This window comes from Corythoichthys intestinalis, chromosome 13, assembly GCF_030265065.1.
Source record: "Corythoichthys intestinalis isolate RoL2023-P3 chromosome 13, ASM3026506v1, whole genome shotgun sequence".
NCBI lineage: Eukaryota > Metazoa > Chordata > Actinopteri > Syngnathiformes > Syngnathidae > Corythoichthys > Corythoichthys intestinalis.
Window position 1 is genome coordinate 37981003 of NC_080407.1, and position 21943 is coordinate 38002945.

The window sequence follows — 21943 nt, forward strand, 5'->3', positions numbered from 1 at the left end:
ATTACCTTCTTTTTTCATTTAAAAAAAATAGATTATTAAACTAAGTTTTTTAAATTACCAAGAATATCCCACAGGCCCATTAGGGTATTATGTAATGTTTATTATGAAGGAAAATGAAAACGTGAGGCTAATGACAGGTAAATAGCAAAAATATATGAACATGAATATTAGCACTTACCATCTGAGCAATGTCTGCTGCTGGTAAATGTATGGTATTACTGGAGCTGGAACCCTGAGTTGTTTTTTTTTTTTTTTAATAAAACCAAATTAACATGTTTTCATGAAGCACTGCGAAAAACCTGGCACTGTGATCAGAATTTATGTGTCAAATACTCATAAAAAGAACATGAATTTTTACCAAATGGTATGTCCCAGTGGTGGTGGTGAGGGAAGCTGGACCATTTGCATTGCTGTAGCTTGTGGGGGCCTAAAGTAACACCATAAAAATAATAGTTGTGATCGGTGAAGGATAAGAGAAAAAAAAAAAAGCAATGGAAAATGTAGAAACAATTAGCGGTACGTTTACTAGTTTTTCTTTTTTGTCTCAGCCAGCTGCTAATTCAAGCAAGAAATGTAGTTTACATCTTTAGCCAATACTACTGAAGCCTTTGCATGGTGCCAGAATTATGGTGAATACACTTGAAGAGTGGAAAATTGCGATAGGGACTTGGGGGTGGGGTGGGGGGGCTCATGAGCAGTGCCCACATGAATGCCCCATCAAGTCCTTTTTCTACCGGAGAACTCCATCACCGTCGCAATTTGCGCATGCGCACTAGGCCAAATTTTGATTTGGCGCAGTTACTGTAATTGAAGAGGATAAGCGGTTCATTAGATGAATTAATGTATGAAAAAATAAAAAACAAAGAAAATGTTTTTATTCTTTAAATGCGTCGACCACAACTTTTTGTCACAAATTGAAAATAATCTTTATTTGATTTGTAGGTTTTGCACACATTAAAATGAACCCGCATCATCATAGGGAATGGGACGTACTACGTCATTGTTTGGACGCGCCTCCATGCTGGCAATATGATTCACTTCCGGGTCGGCAGACTCAATGCGGATTGTAACGTGTGGTCGTGCTAAGCTAACTCTTTCGGTGTTTTAGAAAGAAATTATGGGTGTGTATTGTTGTGTTACCGGGTGCAACAGCTTCTCCTACGACTAAAAAAAGGGCGAGGAAAACTGGACTCACTTTTCACCGTTTTCCTGCATGGAGGACCAAATATCAGATCACGAAGGCACGACGGATGGCTGGGGCGCAGCGGTTCGTTGGAAAAGCATTTCTCTTGATCATATTTCTGCTGGAATGAGAGTGTATTCCCCTCATCTCTACTCTTGTAAGTTGAACGATTTATCCGTTTTGGTTTCAATACGTTTTGTGTTTTTTTTAAACTGTTGTGTAAATCTGCCTCGGTAGCAATGCCAACCTTCTCCTCACCTACCTGTTGTGTTACTAGGAAAACCTGCATATGAAATGCTGACAACACATCCCGATTGGTCACCATATCTCTTCTTGGGTTATTCTGAGGTCAAGCGCACCACATCGGAGCGTTATGAGAGGTTGGAAAGGCGAAGAGTGCACGCTGAAACTTCAGTTTGCTCTGCTCTTACGAACACGATCCCAAGTGTTGTTGTGAAAAGTCAATAAAATATGAATACCAAAACATGACTTGAACAACTTCTTGACAAACTGTAACTGCTTGTTGTTTACTTCAGGTCTTCATAATAAACAGGTGTAATAATTACAAAGTCAGGTGACTTAATTTTGTTATTCTATTTGGAATATGCATTGACAATTTTTGGACAGTGTTGTAGACAAGAACTGGGACTGATAAGTTGCAATAGATCTATTTCAAGTAATGCAATTTCTCCAATACGATATTTGAATTGACAGTTTAAAATCTTTAAATTAGTGCAAACAAGGCCCACCCTCTGACGGTGGCAGCAAATATTATATAATTATAAGTAATACACAAATACAAGATCACAATAAACGTGTCTTTGTCAAAGCAGTTTAAAACACTATTTACTGGCCTTGGGTAAATTGCCAGACAGGATAAATATGTGCTTTAAAGTTCTTGCATTTCCATTTTAAGTATTGCAAGTACTAGTCTCCAACACAGTATTTGAACTGACAGTTTAAAATCCTTTTAGTACAAAATGGCCCACACTCTGGCAGGGGGCAGCAAATATTATAATACATAATACATTATAAAAAGCTATATACTATATAAATACAAGATCACAACAAAACCTGAGTTAAAAAACATCCAGTGGCCTTAGGGAAATAAAGGTGTATAAATATGTACTTTACAGTTCTTGCATTTCTATTTTAGGTATTGCAACTTTTCCAACACTATTTGAATTGACAGTCTAAAGTCTCCATAAGTGCAAATAAGAATATTATAATTTAAAAATAATAATAGAATATATAAATTCAACATTACAATGAAACGTGTCTTTGTCAAAGTGGTTTAAAAATAATAATAATTATAATACGTCACTGGCCATAGTTAAATAGCCAGGCAGAATAAATATGTGCATTAAAGTTCTTGCATTTTCACAAGTTAAAAGCCCGCAGTTCATCGACGAGAAGGGCAGACCCAGATGGCGTCTGCTGCAGGGGCTTGTTTGAGTCCGACACAGGACAAATGGAACCACTCCATTGAACAAATTTTCTTTGTGAAATGATCCAAGAAGAGAGATGGTGACCAATCGGGATGTGTTGTCAGCAGGTTTACCTAGGAACACAACAGGTAGGTGAGTCGTAGTAGGCGAGCATTGCTACCGAGGCAGATTTACACAACGGTGTAAAAAAACAAAAACGTATTGAAACCAAAAGTGGATAAAGCGTTCAATTTACAAGAGTAGAGATGACAGGAACACACTCTCATTCCAGCAGAAATATCATCATAAATGCTTTTCTGACGAACCGCTGCAATCCAGCCATCCGTCGTACCTTCGTGATCTGATATTTGGTCCTCCATGCAGGAAAACCGTGAAAAGTGAGTCCATTTTTCCTACCCCCTTTTTTTGTCGTAGGAGACGCTGTTGCACCCGGTAACGCAACAATAAGCACCCATATTTTCTTTCTAAAACACCGAAAGAGTTAGCTTAGCACTACCACACGTTACAATCCGCATTGACTCTGCCGGCCCGGAAGTGAATCATATTGCCACCATGGAGGCGCGTCCAAACAATGACGTAGTACGTCCCATTCCCTATTGCCATTCTTAGTTTGACTGCTAATATGATAGCGGGAAAGGATCTACTTGTGGATTGCATTGACGCTTGTAGCAAGTCGGTCCTGGCGCCTGTTAGCTAGTTCTGGTAAATTAGCATAGCTGAGAATCCAACAGTAATAAATGCGATTTAGAGAACAGTCAGAATACACTTAACTTACCGAAGTGGATCGTGAAGTGGAAGCCGCTGTCGCCGACGCTGTAGCTGTGGGAAAATTTTGTGTTGCTGTGAGAATGGCTTGGCCGATAGTCTCTGCTAAACTTGACTCGCCCGACATATTTTCTTTCAGCCCACCTTCGCCGACTGTGAGAAACGCGGGATTTTTGCAGTAGAAATGAATGAATGAATGAAGTGAGAAAGGTCAACCTTGAGCTACGGTCCAGTACAACAGAGACCCCTGGTGGCTATTCTTAGTAACTTTACTGGGCTCATGGACGTAAAAGTGACACGAAAAGCACAAAATACTCTTTAAATAGTTTCTTCTAAATGTGTATTTAACCTAGATATTGTTATTATCACAATGACTCATGTCCAAGAGGCGACCGCCACCGTTCAGTAGGCTTTATTCATTTTCAAGCAACGTGAACAAACAGTCTGAGCTGCTCCAAGCTTTTATTTTGTTACTTCCGGTGTCCAGTCGTGTGAATTTGCATATTAAGCTAAATATTTAGTTTCACCCTTTTCCAGATTTAACATTTAAATTTAGCATTTAGTATATAAATTTAATATTTACATTTAGGATATAATTTAAGATTTAGATTTAAAATATTAAATTTAGGATATAATTTAAGATTTAGATTTAAAATTTAGATTTAATATATAAATGTAAAGTTTGGATTTAACATATAAATTTAGGATATAAATTTAACATTTAGATTTAATATATAAATATAAAGTTTGGATTTAACATATAAATTTAGGATATAAATTTAATATTTAGGATATGAATTTAATATTTACATTTAAGATATAAATAAACATTTAATTCTGGATTTCAACATTCAGGTACAATACTGATTGTTTAGCAACTTAAATATTTGTTTGTAAATAATGTTGTAAATGTGCAAAAAAAAGTGACAAAAAAATTTCACACCACATTTTAAACACTGTGTGGCGCTAAATATGAGAAAATGTTGTCGTAATTTTCAGCATGTGCTCCTTTACAAACGGCGCCCCATACTAAATTAGGTCGGCTGTTTCCCTGACTTTCAGACCCACGTTCTGTCATCTGTGGCAGGCATGGCTAGTAGATTTCAGAAATCGAATGACGATCAACCAATAAGCGAATAGTTCAACCCATGGTCAAAATGGTGAAGTCGTGTGTGGCGGTCGGTTGCAAAAACAGAGAAGATAGACGGAGAGACTTGAATTTTTACTGTATTCCGAGAAACCCGAAGAGGAGACCGAGATTGACTGCTGCAATTCGACGAGAAAACTGGGCTCCAAATGACTACCACAGATTACGTAGTAGTCATTTTATATCTGGTAAGCTGCATTTAATATATATTTAGAGGGTTTTGGGCTGAGAACCACAATTAAGATCATTGCTAGGCTAATCGCCGACAACATACACTCAGACGTTGTGAATGAACTACCTGAAAATATATAATTATAAGGGGATAATCAGACAGTTGTCATACAATTAATTTACAATTTCACTATTGAGGTCAAAAGCCAAAAAATAAATTCAACTAGGGACAATCTGGAGTAGTGCTATCGCACTTCATATTTATTACGTATTATATATGTATACAGTGAGAGTGCTATCGCTAAACCATATAAACATTAAAAGCCCTAGCTCCATTGACAAATGATATGAAATACATTAGACTTGACAGTGGATGTTAGCAAGAACAAAAGATTTTGAATTGAAAATTTCGTAACTCACCTTCCGAGCACAAGATTCCTGCCGAATTTTCGTGTACGAGGACCTGTTTCACCCAACCAGCAACGTAGCATTTATAAGCCTCCAAGCTCTTAAAGTTTTTCAAACTTTCGTGAGAATAGGCTGATTTTGTGTGGACAAGATAGTGGTACAGTTCAGGATATCAGATGTCAGGCGAAGCCAGCGGGTCGAAAAACATCGATTTAGGCATCAAATACGGATCTGGCGAATGGATAAACTGAAGCTTTTCCACGTAACGCCTTTTATGCAACGGATCCAATGAGTTTACAGCGTCAGATAACACCGGGGCTTCCATGAATTGCTCTATAACTTGCTCGACTAATTGAAAACAATGAGAATAGGTCTGAAAAAGAGGTACAATATGGCGGCCGGAAACAGCGACACGCCCATTTTGTGACGTAGGTGAGTAGGGTCTATAGGCCATGTCAAGGCCACACGTGGAAATGAGTGACAGACGCCTTGATTCTGTTTCCGCTCCCTCCCCTGCCCGCGATGAGGCTGGCGTCTGATTGGTCGTGTGCGATGTCAGAAGACGCTGCCGCTTGCTCAACGCGCTCCCACGCAGCGAACAAGCGCCACCAACTTCATAGAACGAACCAGTGCAGATGGTGACCCATGTGGCTCTCTATCTTCACTGTTTGTTTTTTTTGTTTGTGTCTCGTTCTAATTCTAATTTTAATGTGATGTAGAAGACTTGAATTAAAATAGTCTCATGTATTAATTCTACATATTTACCAATTAGTAAATGGAGAAACGACTTTTTGGTAACATCCGATAATACTTGCTGGACACAAATATGTAAAAACACATTTACCTCGACTACGAATAGCAATCTGCAATTTATCCAATTTAAAATACTGCATAAATGGCATACAACTTAATTTAATACGTACAAAATGTGTTTTTCCCAATCCAATAAATGTCCAAACTGTCAGGAGAATACTCCAGATACATATTTGCATGCTATTTGGCAGTGTGAACCTGCTGTACAACAGGTCTGGCTGCGGGTAATGAATAATGGGACTCTCATCCCTTTCCAACTGCAGGATTCATTTGTCTCCAAATTTTGGTCTGCTTGGCGATATAAATGTTGTGAATATCACATACTGTGTTGTCACAGATTACTTGAAAAAGCATTTTATATACTGATTACTTCATCATCAAAGTAACAAAGTTACTTTAAAAGTAATCTACCAGTTACTTTTTACCAATTTTTCTCCCTTTGCCGGCTCAACACAAGATTGACAAAAGAAAAATGATTACGTAGCTGAATAAGCAGCTACGTGATTGACGTAGTGCCATGCCGCCTCCTTTAAAATCAACAATATTGAAGCCATCTTGTGTTTTAGAATTGGTCTTACAAAAAAGGAAATCCTGAATATTTTGACCCATGTCCATCAAATGATGACCAATTGAAAGATGTATAATCTAATGCTTCGTCATAGCTCCCAGCTAAGGTAACGTGTGTAACAGTTTACAGTCGCATTACCACTACGTAATAATGACTTTATTCCTCGTAGCAATACTACACCTTTATTCTTGTAGTTCTTTTTTACTTAAGGCCGTATTGCCCATCCCTAATATGGATTTACGAGAGACTACACACGACAGTGACACCCTCCTTTTATCCGTTGAATTAAGTCCATGCTTTGGCCACTGTGGTCTGCTTTTTTGGCTTTGTGCCACTTTCCTTGCTTGCAACCCGAGCGTCTGACATTCTCAACTTTCCACGCATGTATTTTATTTATTTTTTACTCGCCTTTAACCGTCGACGAGATATTGTGCTCGTCGACGCATTTACTTCATCGACTATGTCAACAACTTCAACTAGTTGGGACGGCTCTATTACATTGTGTCGTAGTGGATGACAACAAGATACGAATAAATACAAAATGGTCTCAGAGGATAACTTCTGAAGCGGTACAATTTTGCGGGGACCAATTATGGCAAATGAAGACATAAAATTTGGCCCATGTGTGATTATGGTCTTGGTCTTGCAGATGTCAGTCAAGCGCATCGTCCTGAACGCCAGGAGTCTCCTCGTATGGAGGAAGAGTCGCCATACATCAAGAAGGTGGAGGAAGAATTCGTCCACATTAAAGAGGAGCAGGAGGAGTATTTCATTAGAGTGGAGAACCCCCACATTGAGGAGCAGCAGCAACATCATCCCCTCAGAAAGGAGGAGGAGGACCCTCCATATGTTAAAGTGGAGGTGGTGGACATCCTCAAGTCGACTGATGAGCCCTTGAAGAGTGAAGATGCCAGTGTGAGGGAAGCCAGCAGAGGGTCGAAGCCTCAGAATGGCAGCAACAGCAGTTCAAAAGAAGGATCCCAAGCAGACAACCTCATCGCTCGGCCATCAGAGAGTGACAATTTCACATCAAACTCCCTGTTCTGTGAGTATCACATTACTCAGCTTGAGGGGAGTGCCGGGCTCTGTCTGAAGAAGAAGCCGGAACTGTCATTTGGTGGCATTCGTTCAAACCGTTTAGTCTTTATACGATAGTGTGTCCAATCCTTTTTGTTTTACGATATGACTGACTCATTTTGACATCGGTATCATCGCGAGTTAAAGGTGCAACACATTTATGTCTAAACTTATGAAAAGAAAGCGTGTGTAATCGTCTACAAAACAAGCATGTGCACCATGATTGTGTGAAAGACGAACACATGGCAGAAAACACTCATGTGGTTTGAGGTTCGTTCTGAGACCCCTAATTCAAACATATTTAAAAAATGTCGACATGCAAGTGTAATACATCATTGAAAATTTTAAAATACAGGATATATTTTTTTCTGAGTAGGAGGGAATTTTGGACACCCTAAAAGTAGGTCAAATCATGTGAGCTAAAAATCGAGTTTCTCATTTTAAGTTTTGTATGTCCGTACGGATATTTATTAAATAACAAAACTTCAAGTCACATTTTGCAACAGAAAATTCATGAAAATCAACAAAGGGGAAATAATTAGGTAATTTTGGAGCAGGGGAAGTTTTTTTTTTTTTTTTAATCAGGGAAACAAAATCAACAACTCCATCTTGAAGAGGAAGTCCCCCCTTTTTGTAATTTCATAGTTAGCTGGAGTAAGGACTACCCATCTGTAGTAATCAGGTGGCCCTTCTCGGATGATACCAACGTCTTCATCACTGCTCTATGTATTGAGGCTTCTTGAGGTAATGCACCAAGAAGCCATTGTCATCATCATGCATTTCATTGTTTCCTCTCGCACAATTGATACTCGGGGGCTGAAACTGTCTGCCGTCCATGTCCTACCAGACTGACGTTACTCCAGACTGCCGCCCAACATAAATTTGTTTCAGCCTTTGTCGTTGTGTAGCCCATCTTCCAGCAATTGAGCATTTTGTACTCCGGAAGTATTCAAGGGTAAGGTTTACAAACGCTCCCATGTGTAAAACGAGGCGAAGAAATGTCTCGTCTGTACTGTTTGCCTCCATGGTTTACAAAAATTTGCGGTATATAAACATGTGCCGGGTACCAGTTTGAAGGCATAACAAGGTATGAAAATGTCACGGTTTCAAAATAACTAAGACTTTCCATCATACAGTATTAGCTATTCTTTGTATCCCTAAAATGCAGGGAGAAATTCCTCGCAGCTGCAGGTAGGGCTCACCCCTCCCCTCCCACTCTGGTTGTTTTCTCAGTGTGTCAGCTGTGTTAATGGTGGCTGCAGGAGGTGAAACAGTCCAATGTTTTCCCTCATCGAAGAAAACAAAGTTACTGGTATGGGTTTGGTTAGGTTTCTAGCTTTGACCTAGCAAGAGAAGTCTCTGTAGCTCTACAATTGAAGGCTTCAAATGTGCAAATCATCGTTTAATTTGTTTCACACCAGTCTGTGGAAATTTATTCAAGTGAGAGGCTGTTGTCAGTCACTCAATGAAGCCTTTAATAAAGACAAGCATTTTTTTCTTTGTTAATCTTGTTTAAAAATAATTCAAATTATGAATAGTGGTGGGAACCTCTTGCTACCTCATTAAACGATACGATTTACGATGTAAAGCTCACGATCACGATGATCTCACGAAATGGCGATACAACGAGTATTGATACATTGGTCAGGAAATTGTTCTACAAGACAGCTGATAAACTTAAAAAACAAGCTATTCTCATCCTTCGGCTGTGAGTTTATCACTGGTAGACGTCTGATCCATTTGAACTGGGAGTGTGAACGAATGTTCATTCGCTGCCATCCCTCACACTTTAAACCGATCAGACATCTAAAGCGGTCAATGGCAACCAATGAGCTTAATTTGGGGGCATTTTAGGTCAATTGTTGTTCATTTTGGGGCCTTTTTGACTCACTTCTTGTTGATTCTTCCAGTCTAAGGGGATTGAGAGTCTAGCTCCGTCAATGGCAGCCAGAGTTAAGAGACAGTGCAACAAAATACTGCAAAAGTAAATTTGCAGTAATGCATCTTTAATTGTTGATGAAGCTTCTCTTTATACACTAACAGTAAAACTAGTAAAGTGAACAATATGATTCACATAAGCTACAAATCACCCAAACAGATGCTTTAGTTGTTTGTTTACTTTCACGCTTGCTTCAGTCGGAAATGGTGTCATGCATAATGTGATGTTGTACATCTTTCAAAGGAGACTTCACGTCTCTGCTCCGTCAATGGGAGCTAATGAGTTGAACATCAAAACAAATATTGATCATTTTTGTTTTGTGCCGATTAGAGCTGTCCCGACTAATCGACGTTGTCGACGTCATCTATGACGTAAATGCGTCGACGGGCAAAACATACTGTCAACAGGTAATGACGGGTTAAAAAAAAAATTTTTTTTAAATACATGCGATAAAGTTTAGAATGGCAGGTGCTCGCGATGCAAGCGGTTGTTGCTGGCACCCCCGAGGGGGGCGCTGTTATTTCAATGTGACTGGCATTGTCAGATTGAGCAAAGAGGAATAAAGTGGGCGAGCGAGATCGGTGAGTTGGGAAAGTATGCGGGTAGCGCGGAGTTGAGTGAGTGGATCCCCACGTTTTTGTTTTGGTCAATAAAAGTATCCTTAAAGAGCCATCCGACGCCTCTCGGTGTTACTATGCACGCCGCCGCCTTCCTGAGGAGGAAATCGGACGAACCGACGTCAATGAGCCAAGTGAATCGCCGGTTCACTCCACACTACGGCGAGGAGTTGAAAACACCGCCAATTACCAAAAAGGGCAGAATTGGAAACACGTGAAAGCGGCATAAAGCCAAAAAAGCTGACCAGAATAGCCAGAGCCTGGAATTATTTCAAGGAAAATATGGAGGGTGCCAGTGTGTGTTCTCTTTGCTATGCTGAGCTCGCATACCACGGTAGCACGTCGGCTATGAACGAACACTTGAAGCGCTGTCACCCAAGTGTAATTTTCAAAGACAACAAGAAATAACAAGCTAGCGGATTGTAAATCCATACAACTTTCTAACGATTTTTTTTATTTATGGAAGTTGCCTTTATGTGCGTTGTATCAACGTGCATTTTAATTTAATAAAAACATTTATAAATATAATAATATATATATTTTTTAAATTATTATGAAATTTATTAGGATCATGGAAGCTCCCACTTGGGGAAAATATATACATACAGTTGTTGTCAAAAGTTTACATACACTTGTGAAGAACATAATGTCATGGCTCTCTTGAGTTTCCAGTTATTTCTACAACTCTGATTTTTCTCCAATAGAGTGATTGGAACAGATACTTCTTTGTCACAAAAAACATTCATGAAGTTTGGTTCTTTTATGACTTTATTATGGGTTAACAGAAAAAGTGATCAAATCTGCTGGGTCAAAAATATACATACATGGATCTGAAAAAGCGAATCATTGACTTGAACAAGTCAGGAAAGTCACTTGGAGCCATTTCAAAGCAGCTGCAGGTCCCAAGAGCAACAGTGCAAACAATTGTTTGTAAGTATAAAATGCATGGCACTGTTTTGTCACTGCCACGATCAGGAAGAAAACGCAAGCTACCACCTGCTGCTGAGAGAAAATTGGTCAGGAGGGTGAAGATTCAAACGAGAATCACCAAAAAGCAGATCTGCCAAGAATTAGAAGCTGCTGGAACACAGGTGTCAGTGTCCAAAGTCAAGCGTGTTTTGCATCTCCATGGACTGAGAGGCTGCCGTGCAAGAAGGAAGCCTTTGCTCCAAAAGCGGCACCTTAAGGCTCGACTGAAGTTTGCTGCTGATCACATGGACAAAGATAAGACCTTCTGGAGGAAAGTTCTGTGGTCAGACGAAACAAAAATCGAGCTGTTTGGCCACAATGCCCAGCAATATGTTTGGAGGAGAAAAGGTGAGGCCTTTAACCCCAAGTACACCATGCCTACTACTGGTGTCAACAATAATCGATGCGGCGATGCATCCCGATGCGGGCCATGGACGATGCGATTCGATGCGGGCAACAAGCCGAATCGATTCAGCACATATTAAAATATATAAGTCCGTTCAAAAATCTTCCAGTGATGCAATGGATTTGGTTTCCCATTTGTATTATTATTCTCATGTTTACCTGTAGAGGGAGCTACTGTACAAGCAATGCAGGGGGGGACGAGGAACTCAAATCTGCTTCCTCACGGGAGTAACGTCACAGACATGCGCAATTGCGCAGTGGCACTCGAGAAAGCAGAGATAAAACATAACAACAATGGCTGAAGCGCAGAAAGAGGGAGCGCGAAAGATTATTGACGCACCAAAGACATTGAAAGCAGGCATATGGAGACATTTTGGCTTCTATGAGGTTGGTGGGAAACTTGACCAAACTTATGCGGTGTGTAAAAAATGAAAGGCTGCTACTGTGTTTAAAAAAAAAAAAAAAAAAAAAAAAAAAAAAAAAAAAAAAAAAAGAAAGCCCTGGTCTCATTCAAAGCACTAATTAAATGCTGTGATGTTTTTTTATTATTTTTATATATAATACTATTTTCATTTGACTACAACCAGGAATGACACAAGAGCCTATAAAAAGGTGTTTAATGTCTGACCGCTTGTGTTGCCTCATGATTCACGAAAAATATGCTTTGCTTTAGCATTTTAATGCATCCCAGGCTTTAATGCATCGTGATGCATTGCCGAATCGAACCGAATCGAATCGTGGCCCTCTTAATCGAATCGAATCGAATCGTGGCCCTCCGAATCGTAATCGAATCGAATCGTGAGGGCAGTGCCGATGCACACCTCTAATGCCTACTGTCAAGCACGGTGGTGGTAGTATTATGCTGTGGGGCTGTTTTGCTGCCAATGGAACTGGTGCTTTACAGAGAGTAAATGGGATAATGAAGAAGGAGGATTACCTTCAAATTCTTCAAGATAACCTAAAGTCATCAGAAGATTGGGTCTTGGGCGCAGTTGGGTGTTCCAACAGGCAATGACCCCAAACACACATCAAAAGTGGTAATGGAATGGCTAAATCAGGCTAGAATTAAGGTTTTCGAATGGCCTTCCCAAAGTCCTGACTTAAACCCCATTGAGAACTTGTGGACAATGCTGAAGAAACAAGTCCATGTCAGAAAGCCATCCAATTTAACTGAACTGCTCCAACTCTGTCAAGAGGAGTGGTCAAAGATTCAACCAGAAGCTTGTGGATGACTACCAAAAATTGAAGTGAAACTGGCCAAGGGACATGTTACCAAATATTAGCGCTGCTGTATGTATATTTTTGACCCAGCAGATTTGATCACTTTTTTCTGTTCACCCATAATAAAGTCATAAAAGAACCACTTGATGAATCTTTTTTGTGACGAAGAAGTATCTGTTCCAATCACTCTATCAGAGAAAAATCAGAGTTGTAGAAATAACCGGAAACTCAAGAGAGCCATGACATTATGTTCTTCACAAGTGTATGTAAACGTTTGACCACAACTGTATATCCTGTATATACATAATATAATAAAAATATATATGGAAACAGCACTGGCCTGCTTACTGTAATCCATTACTGCACTAATGTTAGTTACTTTATATCATAAAGTATTATTGTGTATATACATATAGTAGTATACTATAAAATTAATAATATATATTTAATTTTTGTTACTGTGAGTATGTGTGCCTTTCATTCAAAATAATTGTAATATTTCAGTGTGCCCTCTACTTTATCTATTTTTAGGTTAAAACAAAAGTTGAACAGTTTTTCCCTTCCCCCCAAAATGAGGAATGCACACCAGAAAAAGCATCTGAACTCACACAAAGTATTCTGAAAATGGTTGTCCGGGACACTGCAATTCATTTTAACATTTAGAACAATATAGACAATGACATACCACAAAAAGAGTAAGAATTGTTTCGACTCCTGTTAAAGAGGTGAAGTCACAGTGTTTCCGTTTACGTTTTTTTTAGCACTAGTTAATGCCAGCAGCATTTGACCTCATTGCCTGTGATTTATTTTTGATATTTATGCTATTTATTTATACGATAATAAAGAATTTAGGTGTTCCAAAATGTTTTTCGTGAATTAATAAGCTTCAACAAAAATTTCATTATTAAAGTAGTGAAAAAAAAAAAAAAAAAATTAGATTAGTCGACTAATCGTAAAAATAGTCGGCTGACTAATCGGGAGGAAATTAGTCGTTTGGGACAGCCCTAGTGCCGATGTGGATGTGGGTGACGCATGCGCAGTAGCGGAGTTACTCACGGAGCTAGCCACATTGACATTTGTCTGCACATCCACGCCACCATCTCGTCGCCACACTAGTGACTGGATAAACAGTTCACTTGAGGGAGCGAATCCATTCCGGTTCGTTCAGTAAAAAGACTCGTTCAAACGAATCGTTCAACGAATCGTTCCCCCCCCCACCAAATGAATCGTTCGGTTAGTGAACGGGAAGTGACGTTGCCAAACATATCACCAAAGCTGCTTAGCAATATAACTAAGCCCACCCCCTCTTACAACAGGCTCCCCATTGGCCGCTCGTTGTAGATTCAGAAGTGAGCGAAGGATGCTATTATTCTGTTTTCTCCCTCGTCCCTCCTCCACTGCTGCAATAGTGAGAGGGAACTTCGTCGGTCATATTTATATGGGATCAAAGTCATGGTTCGTGCTTGCTTGAACCATTTGTTTTTGGACATTCTGGATGATTGATTTGGCTGAATTTGATTAAAACTTTTACCTTTTCCCGAATCCCCCCCTATCCCTCCTCTCTTCTGCTGAGGGAGCTGCACAGTTGGCCTTATCTGTTACCTTTTGCCAACAGGCCAAATTCAGTAAATGACTAATAGTTCCCTGGTGCAAGGTGCAGTCTTTTTTTATATCTTGGGTGTGTATGAGAGGTATCCCAACCTGAACACGGCTGCATTGAAATATTACTCATTTGGCCTGGCGCCTCCAAGTTAGAACAGGAAGCGCCCTTTTTTGTAAGACAGGCTCGTCCTCCAAGGGAAAAAAATGAATTCGCCTCAAACCTGCATCAGGGGAGCCTTAAGACATGTGTTCAGGTGCCTTATGAAAAATATTGAGGTTTCGTTGAAGCGGAGCGGTCCAAACAGGAAAGTGAAAAACCCCGTCCTAATTTTGTTTCACCACAAATTTTGAACAGTCATACTTGGCAGATATACAGCCCCGCAGTATTGGTGTGTTCGATACAGCAATCCAACGTTCCTATTGGTGCGTTCGATATGGCAACGCGACGCTTCCATTGGTGGTGAAAAGAGAGCTACACTCCTGTGCTAATTTACTGAAGCAACATTCCGCTGCCAATCTTTGCAAGCACTACAGTATTAATTAATATCTAATTTTAGAACGGCTATAATCTAGTTATTTAAACCAACCGATCACCTTAGAAAATAAAAGGATCACCAGGATCACAGTAAGAGCTTTGCCTCTTTCAGAGGGGCTGCTAGACTAGATCAAAGCGCCTTCAAGTTACAAACATTGCAAAACACACGGAACAGGAAATACACCAACATAAAAGCGTAACAGGAAGTTATCGTGAATTACGAAATAAAATACGTTCGTGAGACAGAAATTAGGCAATCTCACCAAAATTATGCATACGAGTAACAACAAACAAAATGATTTTCAACAATGAAACCACAATTCAGTAAGCTTTCAAACATTCCAACACAAGAATTTGCTTTTGTACAGGACGCTCCACAACAGAAGGTTTACTAGTGCGTTGCCCTTTGTAATTCAGTCTTTTATCACCAAAGGATATTTTCACTGTCCGTACAAGCCATCCGTGTTTCAAGTTTGCTATCAAATAATGTTTTGAACAATATGTATTCATGAATTTCTGAGAAACAAGCTTGTTTTAAGATTATATATTGGCCTACTAACTTTTTGCTCAAAATGAGTCTGTTTCGAAAAATAGCTAGCTGAAAATAAACTTATTTCAGGATATCTAAGTGAGTAAAATTTGGCTTATAATTTCCTGTATTTCTAGTAAATTTACACTCTGTCAACGAACGAGCGAGTGAAACCGTTAAATTCAAAACCGTAGTCCATGCGCAAAACTACACTCTAGTCCAGGGGTCCCCAACTGCCGGGCCGCGGACCGGTTCCGGTGCGCATTTACTACCGGGCTGCACAGAAATAATTGAATAACGACCGCATTCTTGCCGAATTAACCTTGTGCCCCTGCTTAACATACCAATATCCCTGTCTACTCTAGATATAATACTACGGGATAGATTAGAATGTCGTCGTAGAAATCCATTGATTGGTACTAGCAGTACATCTTGTTTGTGTATACAGGGTGACCCTAAAAAAAGTTTACACTGCCATAATACAACTTAAATGCCATGTTTATTCATCTTAGAATTAGAATTTAATCACAAATTATACATTATTGGAAAGAACATGTACAGTACACTAGGCATGTGCCGGTATGAGATTTTCACGGTACGATAACCGTGAGCAAAAATACCGTGGTTTCACGGTATCACGGTATTGCAATTATAGCTCCAAAATTTTGAGATGTATGGGTTTAAAAAAAAAAAAAAAAACATTTTCCCATTGAACAGAATTTTTTTTCAAAACATATTTGCAAATTGGAACATGAATATAATGTGAAAATAAATAAACAAAAAATAACATTTTATATAAAATTAAAATAAATAGAACCTAGAATATACCCACAGCCACAGCTCAAGCTGCTCAATATTAGAGTAAGAACAAAATGATTGCTATAAAGAGTAAAAAGACTTCTAAATAAAATTAAAAATATATACTGTATGACTTTTTTTGAGGGGGGAAGCTCAAGTGAAGTTTCGCCATTTTCAGCCACTGTGTCAACTCTAGTCTACATGATGCCATGCCTTTGTGTTAAAAAGAACAAAGAATTCATAAGTTAATAAGTAAGTCAAAAATGTATGTTAGTTTTATAAATTAGTTAAAATGTAAATATTGTTGAGCAAAGGTTTTATCTAAAAAAACAAAAAAAAGTGAGGAGTGAGACCTCCTTTTCTCAATTAGCGATCTTTGACGCGATTCTTTTTCTTTCCCTTCATTCAAGCTTGTCTCTCAGAAGATAGACGGAGAGACTTGAAGTTTTACCGTATTCCGAGAGACCCGGAGAGGAGAGCGAGATTGACTGCTGCAATTCGACGAGAAAACTGGGCTCCAAACGACTACCACAGATTATGTAGTAGTCATTTTATATCTGGTAAGATGCATTTAATATATATTTAGAGGGTTTTGGGCTGACAACCACAATTAAGATCATTGCTAGGCTAATCGCCGACAACATACACTCAGACGTTGTGAATGAACTACCTGAAAATATATAAGGGGATAATAAGACAGTTGTCATACAATTAATTTACAATTTCACTATTGAGGTCAAAAGCCAAAAAATAAATTCAACTAGGGACAATCTGGAGTACAGCTATCGCACTTCATATTTATTACATATTATATATCTATGTAGTGAGAGTGCTATCGCTAAACCATATAAACATTAAAAGCCGTAGCTCCATTGAAAAAATGACATGAAATACATTAGACTTGACAGTGGATGTTAGCAAGAACAAAAGATTTTAAATTGAAAATTTCGTAACTCACCTTCCCGAGCACAAGATTCCTGCCGAATTTTCGTGTACGAGGACCTGTTTCACCCAACCAGCAACGTAGCATTTATAAGCCTCCAAGCTCTTAAAGTTTTTCAAACTTTTGTGAGAATAGGCTGATTTTGTGTGGACAAGATAGTTGTAAATATCAGGGTCAGGCAAACACGGCGAAGACAGCGGGTCGAAAAACATCGATTTAGGCATCAAATATGGATCTGGCGAATGGATAAATTGAAGCTTTTCCACATAACGCCTTTTATGCAACGCATCCAATGAGTTTACGGCGTCAGATGACACCGGGGCTTTCATGAATTGCTCTATAACTTGCACGACTAATTGAAAACAATGAGAACAGGTCTAAAAAATACGGACAATATGGCCAAATACAGCGACATGTCATTTAGTGACGTAGGTGAGTAGGGTCTATAGCAGACATGTCCAAAGTCCGGCCCGAGGGCCAAATGCGGCCCGTGGTCAAATGTCATCCGGCCCCCAGCTTCTGTCATAAAATCAATAACGTCTGGCCCGCACACAGACTTAATAAATTGGTCAGTAGTACTGCTACCAGCTTATGAAGTAGCTTAAATACTAAATGCCGCATCTCATTTACCCACTAAAAGGCAGCAGCACTCTAAGCAACATTACCCTGTGTAACCCTTTACTTCCAATTTTCTAAAATGGCAACAATTAACATTAAAAACAAAAAATGAAAGTTGACTGCGACGGCCGACGTGTCAAAGATAGATGGAAATTGGACTATTTCTTCACTAAAATACGCAACAACTGTGTCTGCCTTATTTGCAAAGAGACAGTTGCTGTTGAGTTCAATGTGAGGCGATATTACCAAACAAGACACGCTGACATGTACGACAAGATTATAGGGAACATAGGCAGCGAGAAATTGAACCAACTTGAAGCTAGTTTAATTTCTCAGCAGCAGTATTTTGCAAGAGCCCGAGAGTCGAAAGAGAACGCCACAAAGGCGAGTTGCGAGATTGTTGAAATTATTAATTATAAAATAATAATAAAGCGAATGTGACACACAGAATGGCTTGCTAAAATTGGCTCAAATATATAACGTTCTATGTAAAGGACGTCAGCCAAGGTCGGCCCCCCATATTTTTGCCACACCCAATCTGGCCCCTTTTACAAAAAGATTGGACAACACTGGTCTATAGTCTATGTGAGGCATGCTGCAAAATGGTCCCCCTGTTCCTCAAGTCTGTCTTCACCTACACAGGAATTAGAAAAAAATGTGATCTAGGAAATGAAAACACTCAAGCATCTCAAACTTACATTGCACAGTTCTGTACAATGCCAATACGGAACGCAGTTTATTCCGTATGTCCCATGGGGCGACCAGCGGCTCCGGTGGCGGGCGGCGGTGCGCCCAGCCCATGCACGTCTGTCACACACAAACACACACCTCCTGCGCTCATGAGTGACCACTGAGCCAAGAATAATGAACAAAAAGGGCAGGAGATATTAAAGACAGCAAGATAGTTATCTGCCTGCACGCAGCTGTCTGCCCTGCACTGCGCTCCACTTCCGGTTTCGTTGCCTAGTTACCTCGCTCGCTCGCTCTGCTCAGCGCACCGCCCCGTGCCTTTTCAAAACAAAAATGTCTTCTTCAACAGCAGAAGGTCAGGACACCCCACCTCATCTTCAAAAGGGGAAACGCCTCCAAAAAATATAGTGGAGTGGGAAGAGGGGTACCCGTAGCTCGATAGAGTCACTGATGATGATTATAAAGCGAACTGCAAGGCAGGCAGGAAAGTTTTTGCAGTGTCTCACGGAGGTGTAAAACAGCATGCTGCAGGGGACCTCCACAAACAGAATATAAGATCCCAGAAGCGCCTTCGTCACAATTCTTTGTACCTGAAACATCTCCTGAGCTTGATTTGGTATGTTATTATGTTGTTGTATATGGATAACATATAGGCTATATTTATATTTAACTTCATACATTTTGCATTGATAGGAGCATAGCTAGGCTATTTCAGTTGCTACTATGGTTGATTATTTTCAGGAATGTTGATTTTTTTTTTTTTTTTGAAAGATGGATTTATTATCAGTCAATATGGAACGAATTTATGTACCTTATAAAGAGCATCTTATTTTGTTACGCTAACTAATGCTCCTCATTTGGAATTATTCCTGATAGATTAACAGCAAATAAACACTGAATAAATAGTCCTACTGCGGATATATATTATCTATTGATTGATTGATAGTGAATTTGACATCACCCCACTCCTACCCTCTAAATTACTGCAGCTGAGGTGACACAGGTATACCACACAGTAAAACGTAGCCAGCCAGAGCCACAATAGTGCTGACTGTGTACACAGGCTCAATCATAAGATTTTTATGTGATTCCAAAATGGTGAAGAAAATGACTTTGGGGAGAACAAAGCAAGAGGCACTGTTGAAACAAGTCCTGGGTCCAAAGGCAGTGGGTGATGTGCTCAAGATTAGAGGTTAGATTTTGTGCCCGAACCCGACCCGACCCGAATGTCGGGTCGGGTCGGGCCCACAATTTAAGCATTCACGTTCGGGTCAGGTCGGGTCGGGCCGCCATGCCGGACTAATAAATTATTTAAAAAAAAAAAAAAAAATGGAGAGCATGCTCTCTGTATTGCGCTTTTGCTTGTGCGTGTGCACGAACGCCGTGGCGCCGGCCGCTTTTTCTTCTTGTCCTCCCGCTGCACGGCCGAGGCGCCGCCCTCTCCTGTTCCCTCTCCTTGTCAGAGAGGCGCGTCCATGTGAGAACAATATCCCACACACTCAGAAATATGTTTAACAAACTTTCCCAGCGTTATTTCGTTGTGTGAATGCTTTGATAATTCTAAAAAAAATATGTAGATTATTTAAACATTAAGAAAACTTGCGTTTTTTTCTGCCAACTCGAAGAAATGAAAATAAATTGCTGCTGCTGCGTTTTTTCCGCGCCACTCAAAAAAAAAAAAAAATAAATAAATAAAAAAAATGGAGAGCATGCTCTCTGTATTGCGCTTTTGCTTGTGCGTGTGCACGAACGCCGTGGCGCCGGCCGCTTTTTCTTCTTGTCCTCCCGCTGCACGGCCGAGGCGCCGCCCTCTCCTGTTCCCTCTCCCTGTCAGAGAGGCGCGTCCATGTGAGAACAATATCCCACACACTCAGAAATATGTTTAACAAACTTTCCCAGCGTTATTTCGTTGTGTGAATGCTTTGATAATTCTAAAAAAAATATGTAGATTATTTAAACATTAAGAAAACTTGCGTTTTTTTCTGCCAACTCGAAGAAATGAAAATAAATTGCTGCTGCTGCGTTTTTTCCGCGTCACTCAAAAAAAAAAAAAAAAAATCGGGTTTTTCGGGCTCGGGCCTGCAAATCTAGTTAAGTGATCGAGCTCGGGCCGGGTCGGGCCTCAATACCAGCGGGCCGTGTCTGGTCGGGCTGGATTTTTTAGGCCCGAACTAGGCTCTACTCAAGATGCAGGACTTCATAGAGAATGCAGACGAGTCAGCTGCTGGAATTGTAGCTCTCCTGGAACATTCCCTAAAGAAATTTGGCTTGTCAATGGATCACGTGACAGGATTCAGTGCCGACAACACAAATGTTAATTACGATATTCACAACTTCGTTTTCACTAACCTGTAGAAGAAAAAAAAAATCTGCTGAAGGAAACTGCCATGCCCACATAGTGCACAATACAGTTTTCTCATCTAAAAATAGATACATTTCTATGCATTTTAGGAGTTTTGGGGATGCCTCTTTTTTTCACCCGTAAGGCTTGGGCGCGAGGGGGGCGTCCCTTATTTCTATTTCTGAAAGGTGGCAACCCTAGTTTTGAGGTCACAGTACGGTTCATTTTCAGAACAGTAAGAAAACAAAATGAAAAATATAAATGTGCTAGTTGTTTATTACACACTTTTGTGCTTTCAACAATAGGAACAGTAGCCTATACAAAGCTAGAATTCTGCTCAAAAAGTAGCAGGTATTGAAAGATAATAATCCAAGAACAATTTGCCTTTCAGACCTCGCGTTTTGGTCAGCTTTCTTTCTGAAAGAAAGAAAGAAGAAAAAAGAAGTCCTGTGCTAAAGAGAAAAGCAATCCCAGTGACAAAGATTTTAACATGTATTTTACAAATGAAATGCCTCAATGATTTTTTTTTCTTATGAACGGTTTTCAAAAACTTTATTGGTGGATTTTCTCAAGGTAAAGCGCCACACAGAAATTAATAAATTTAATTGTGTAAGCAGGATCTGTGTATTACTCTTATTATTTAATTACAGGTGTTTTAGCTCATTTCAATTTATTTTATTATGTGTTTGTATTTTACAAATTTGATGTAGTATTCATTTATATTGTCTATTTTATGTTGTATAACGTTAGCTCCTATGTGAATATTAGTTCCTACTTGTTTTGTTGTGGTAGGAGGGTTTTGTATTGAACACGGGGCCGTGTTGGTTATTATTATAGCAGAGAAGACAACTGTATATCAACAAAGACAAGTCAACTGTGCCCCGATCTACCACTCAAGAGATCTGATGGACTCAAAAAGTGGGTTACGATTGCATATTAGTTTGAAAATCGACCAGATCCCCCGTATTTTTACACGAGTGACTTCCGGTCTGCTAGCTAGTAGTATTGACGCAGGAGGGCCGCGTCTCGCGTCAAATAATAAACTCAGCCATTCTTCAGCCGACACAGTCCACCACAACTTCAAAAAAATCGTAGGGGAAACCCTGCTATTACATTGTGTCTTAGTGGATGATAACAAGATATGAAAAAATACAAA

General features: G+C 39.6%; 1 protein-coding gene across 5 annotated transcripts in view; it reads left to right on the forward strand.

Annotated features, from left to right (window-relative positions):
* LOC130929087 (zinc finger protein ZFP2-like) overlaps positions 1–21943 on the forward strand; it is a 60107-nt gene that overhangs the window by 25803 nt on the left and 12361 nt on the right. For 4 of the 5 annotated variants that reach the window (XR_009066802.1, XR_009066803.1, XM_057856016.1 and 1 more), the window contains exons 2-3: positions 7153–7548; positions 16606–16755. Coding sequence is in view for 3 of the 5 variants with exons in the window: in XM_057856016.1 (XP_057711999.1) it covers positions 7153–7548; positions 16606–16755 (546 nt within the window). In the remaining 2 variants the exon portion in view is untranslated. The remainder of the gene's footprint in view (positions 1–7152; positions 7549–16605; positions 16756–21943) is intronic. The other variant, XM_057856015.1, reaches the window with a different exon arrangement.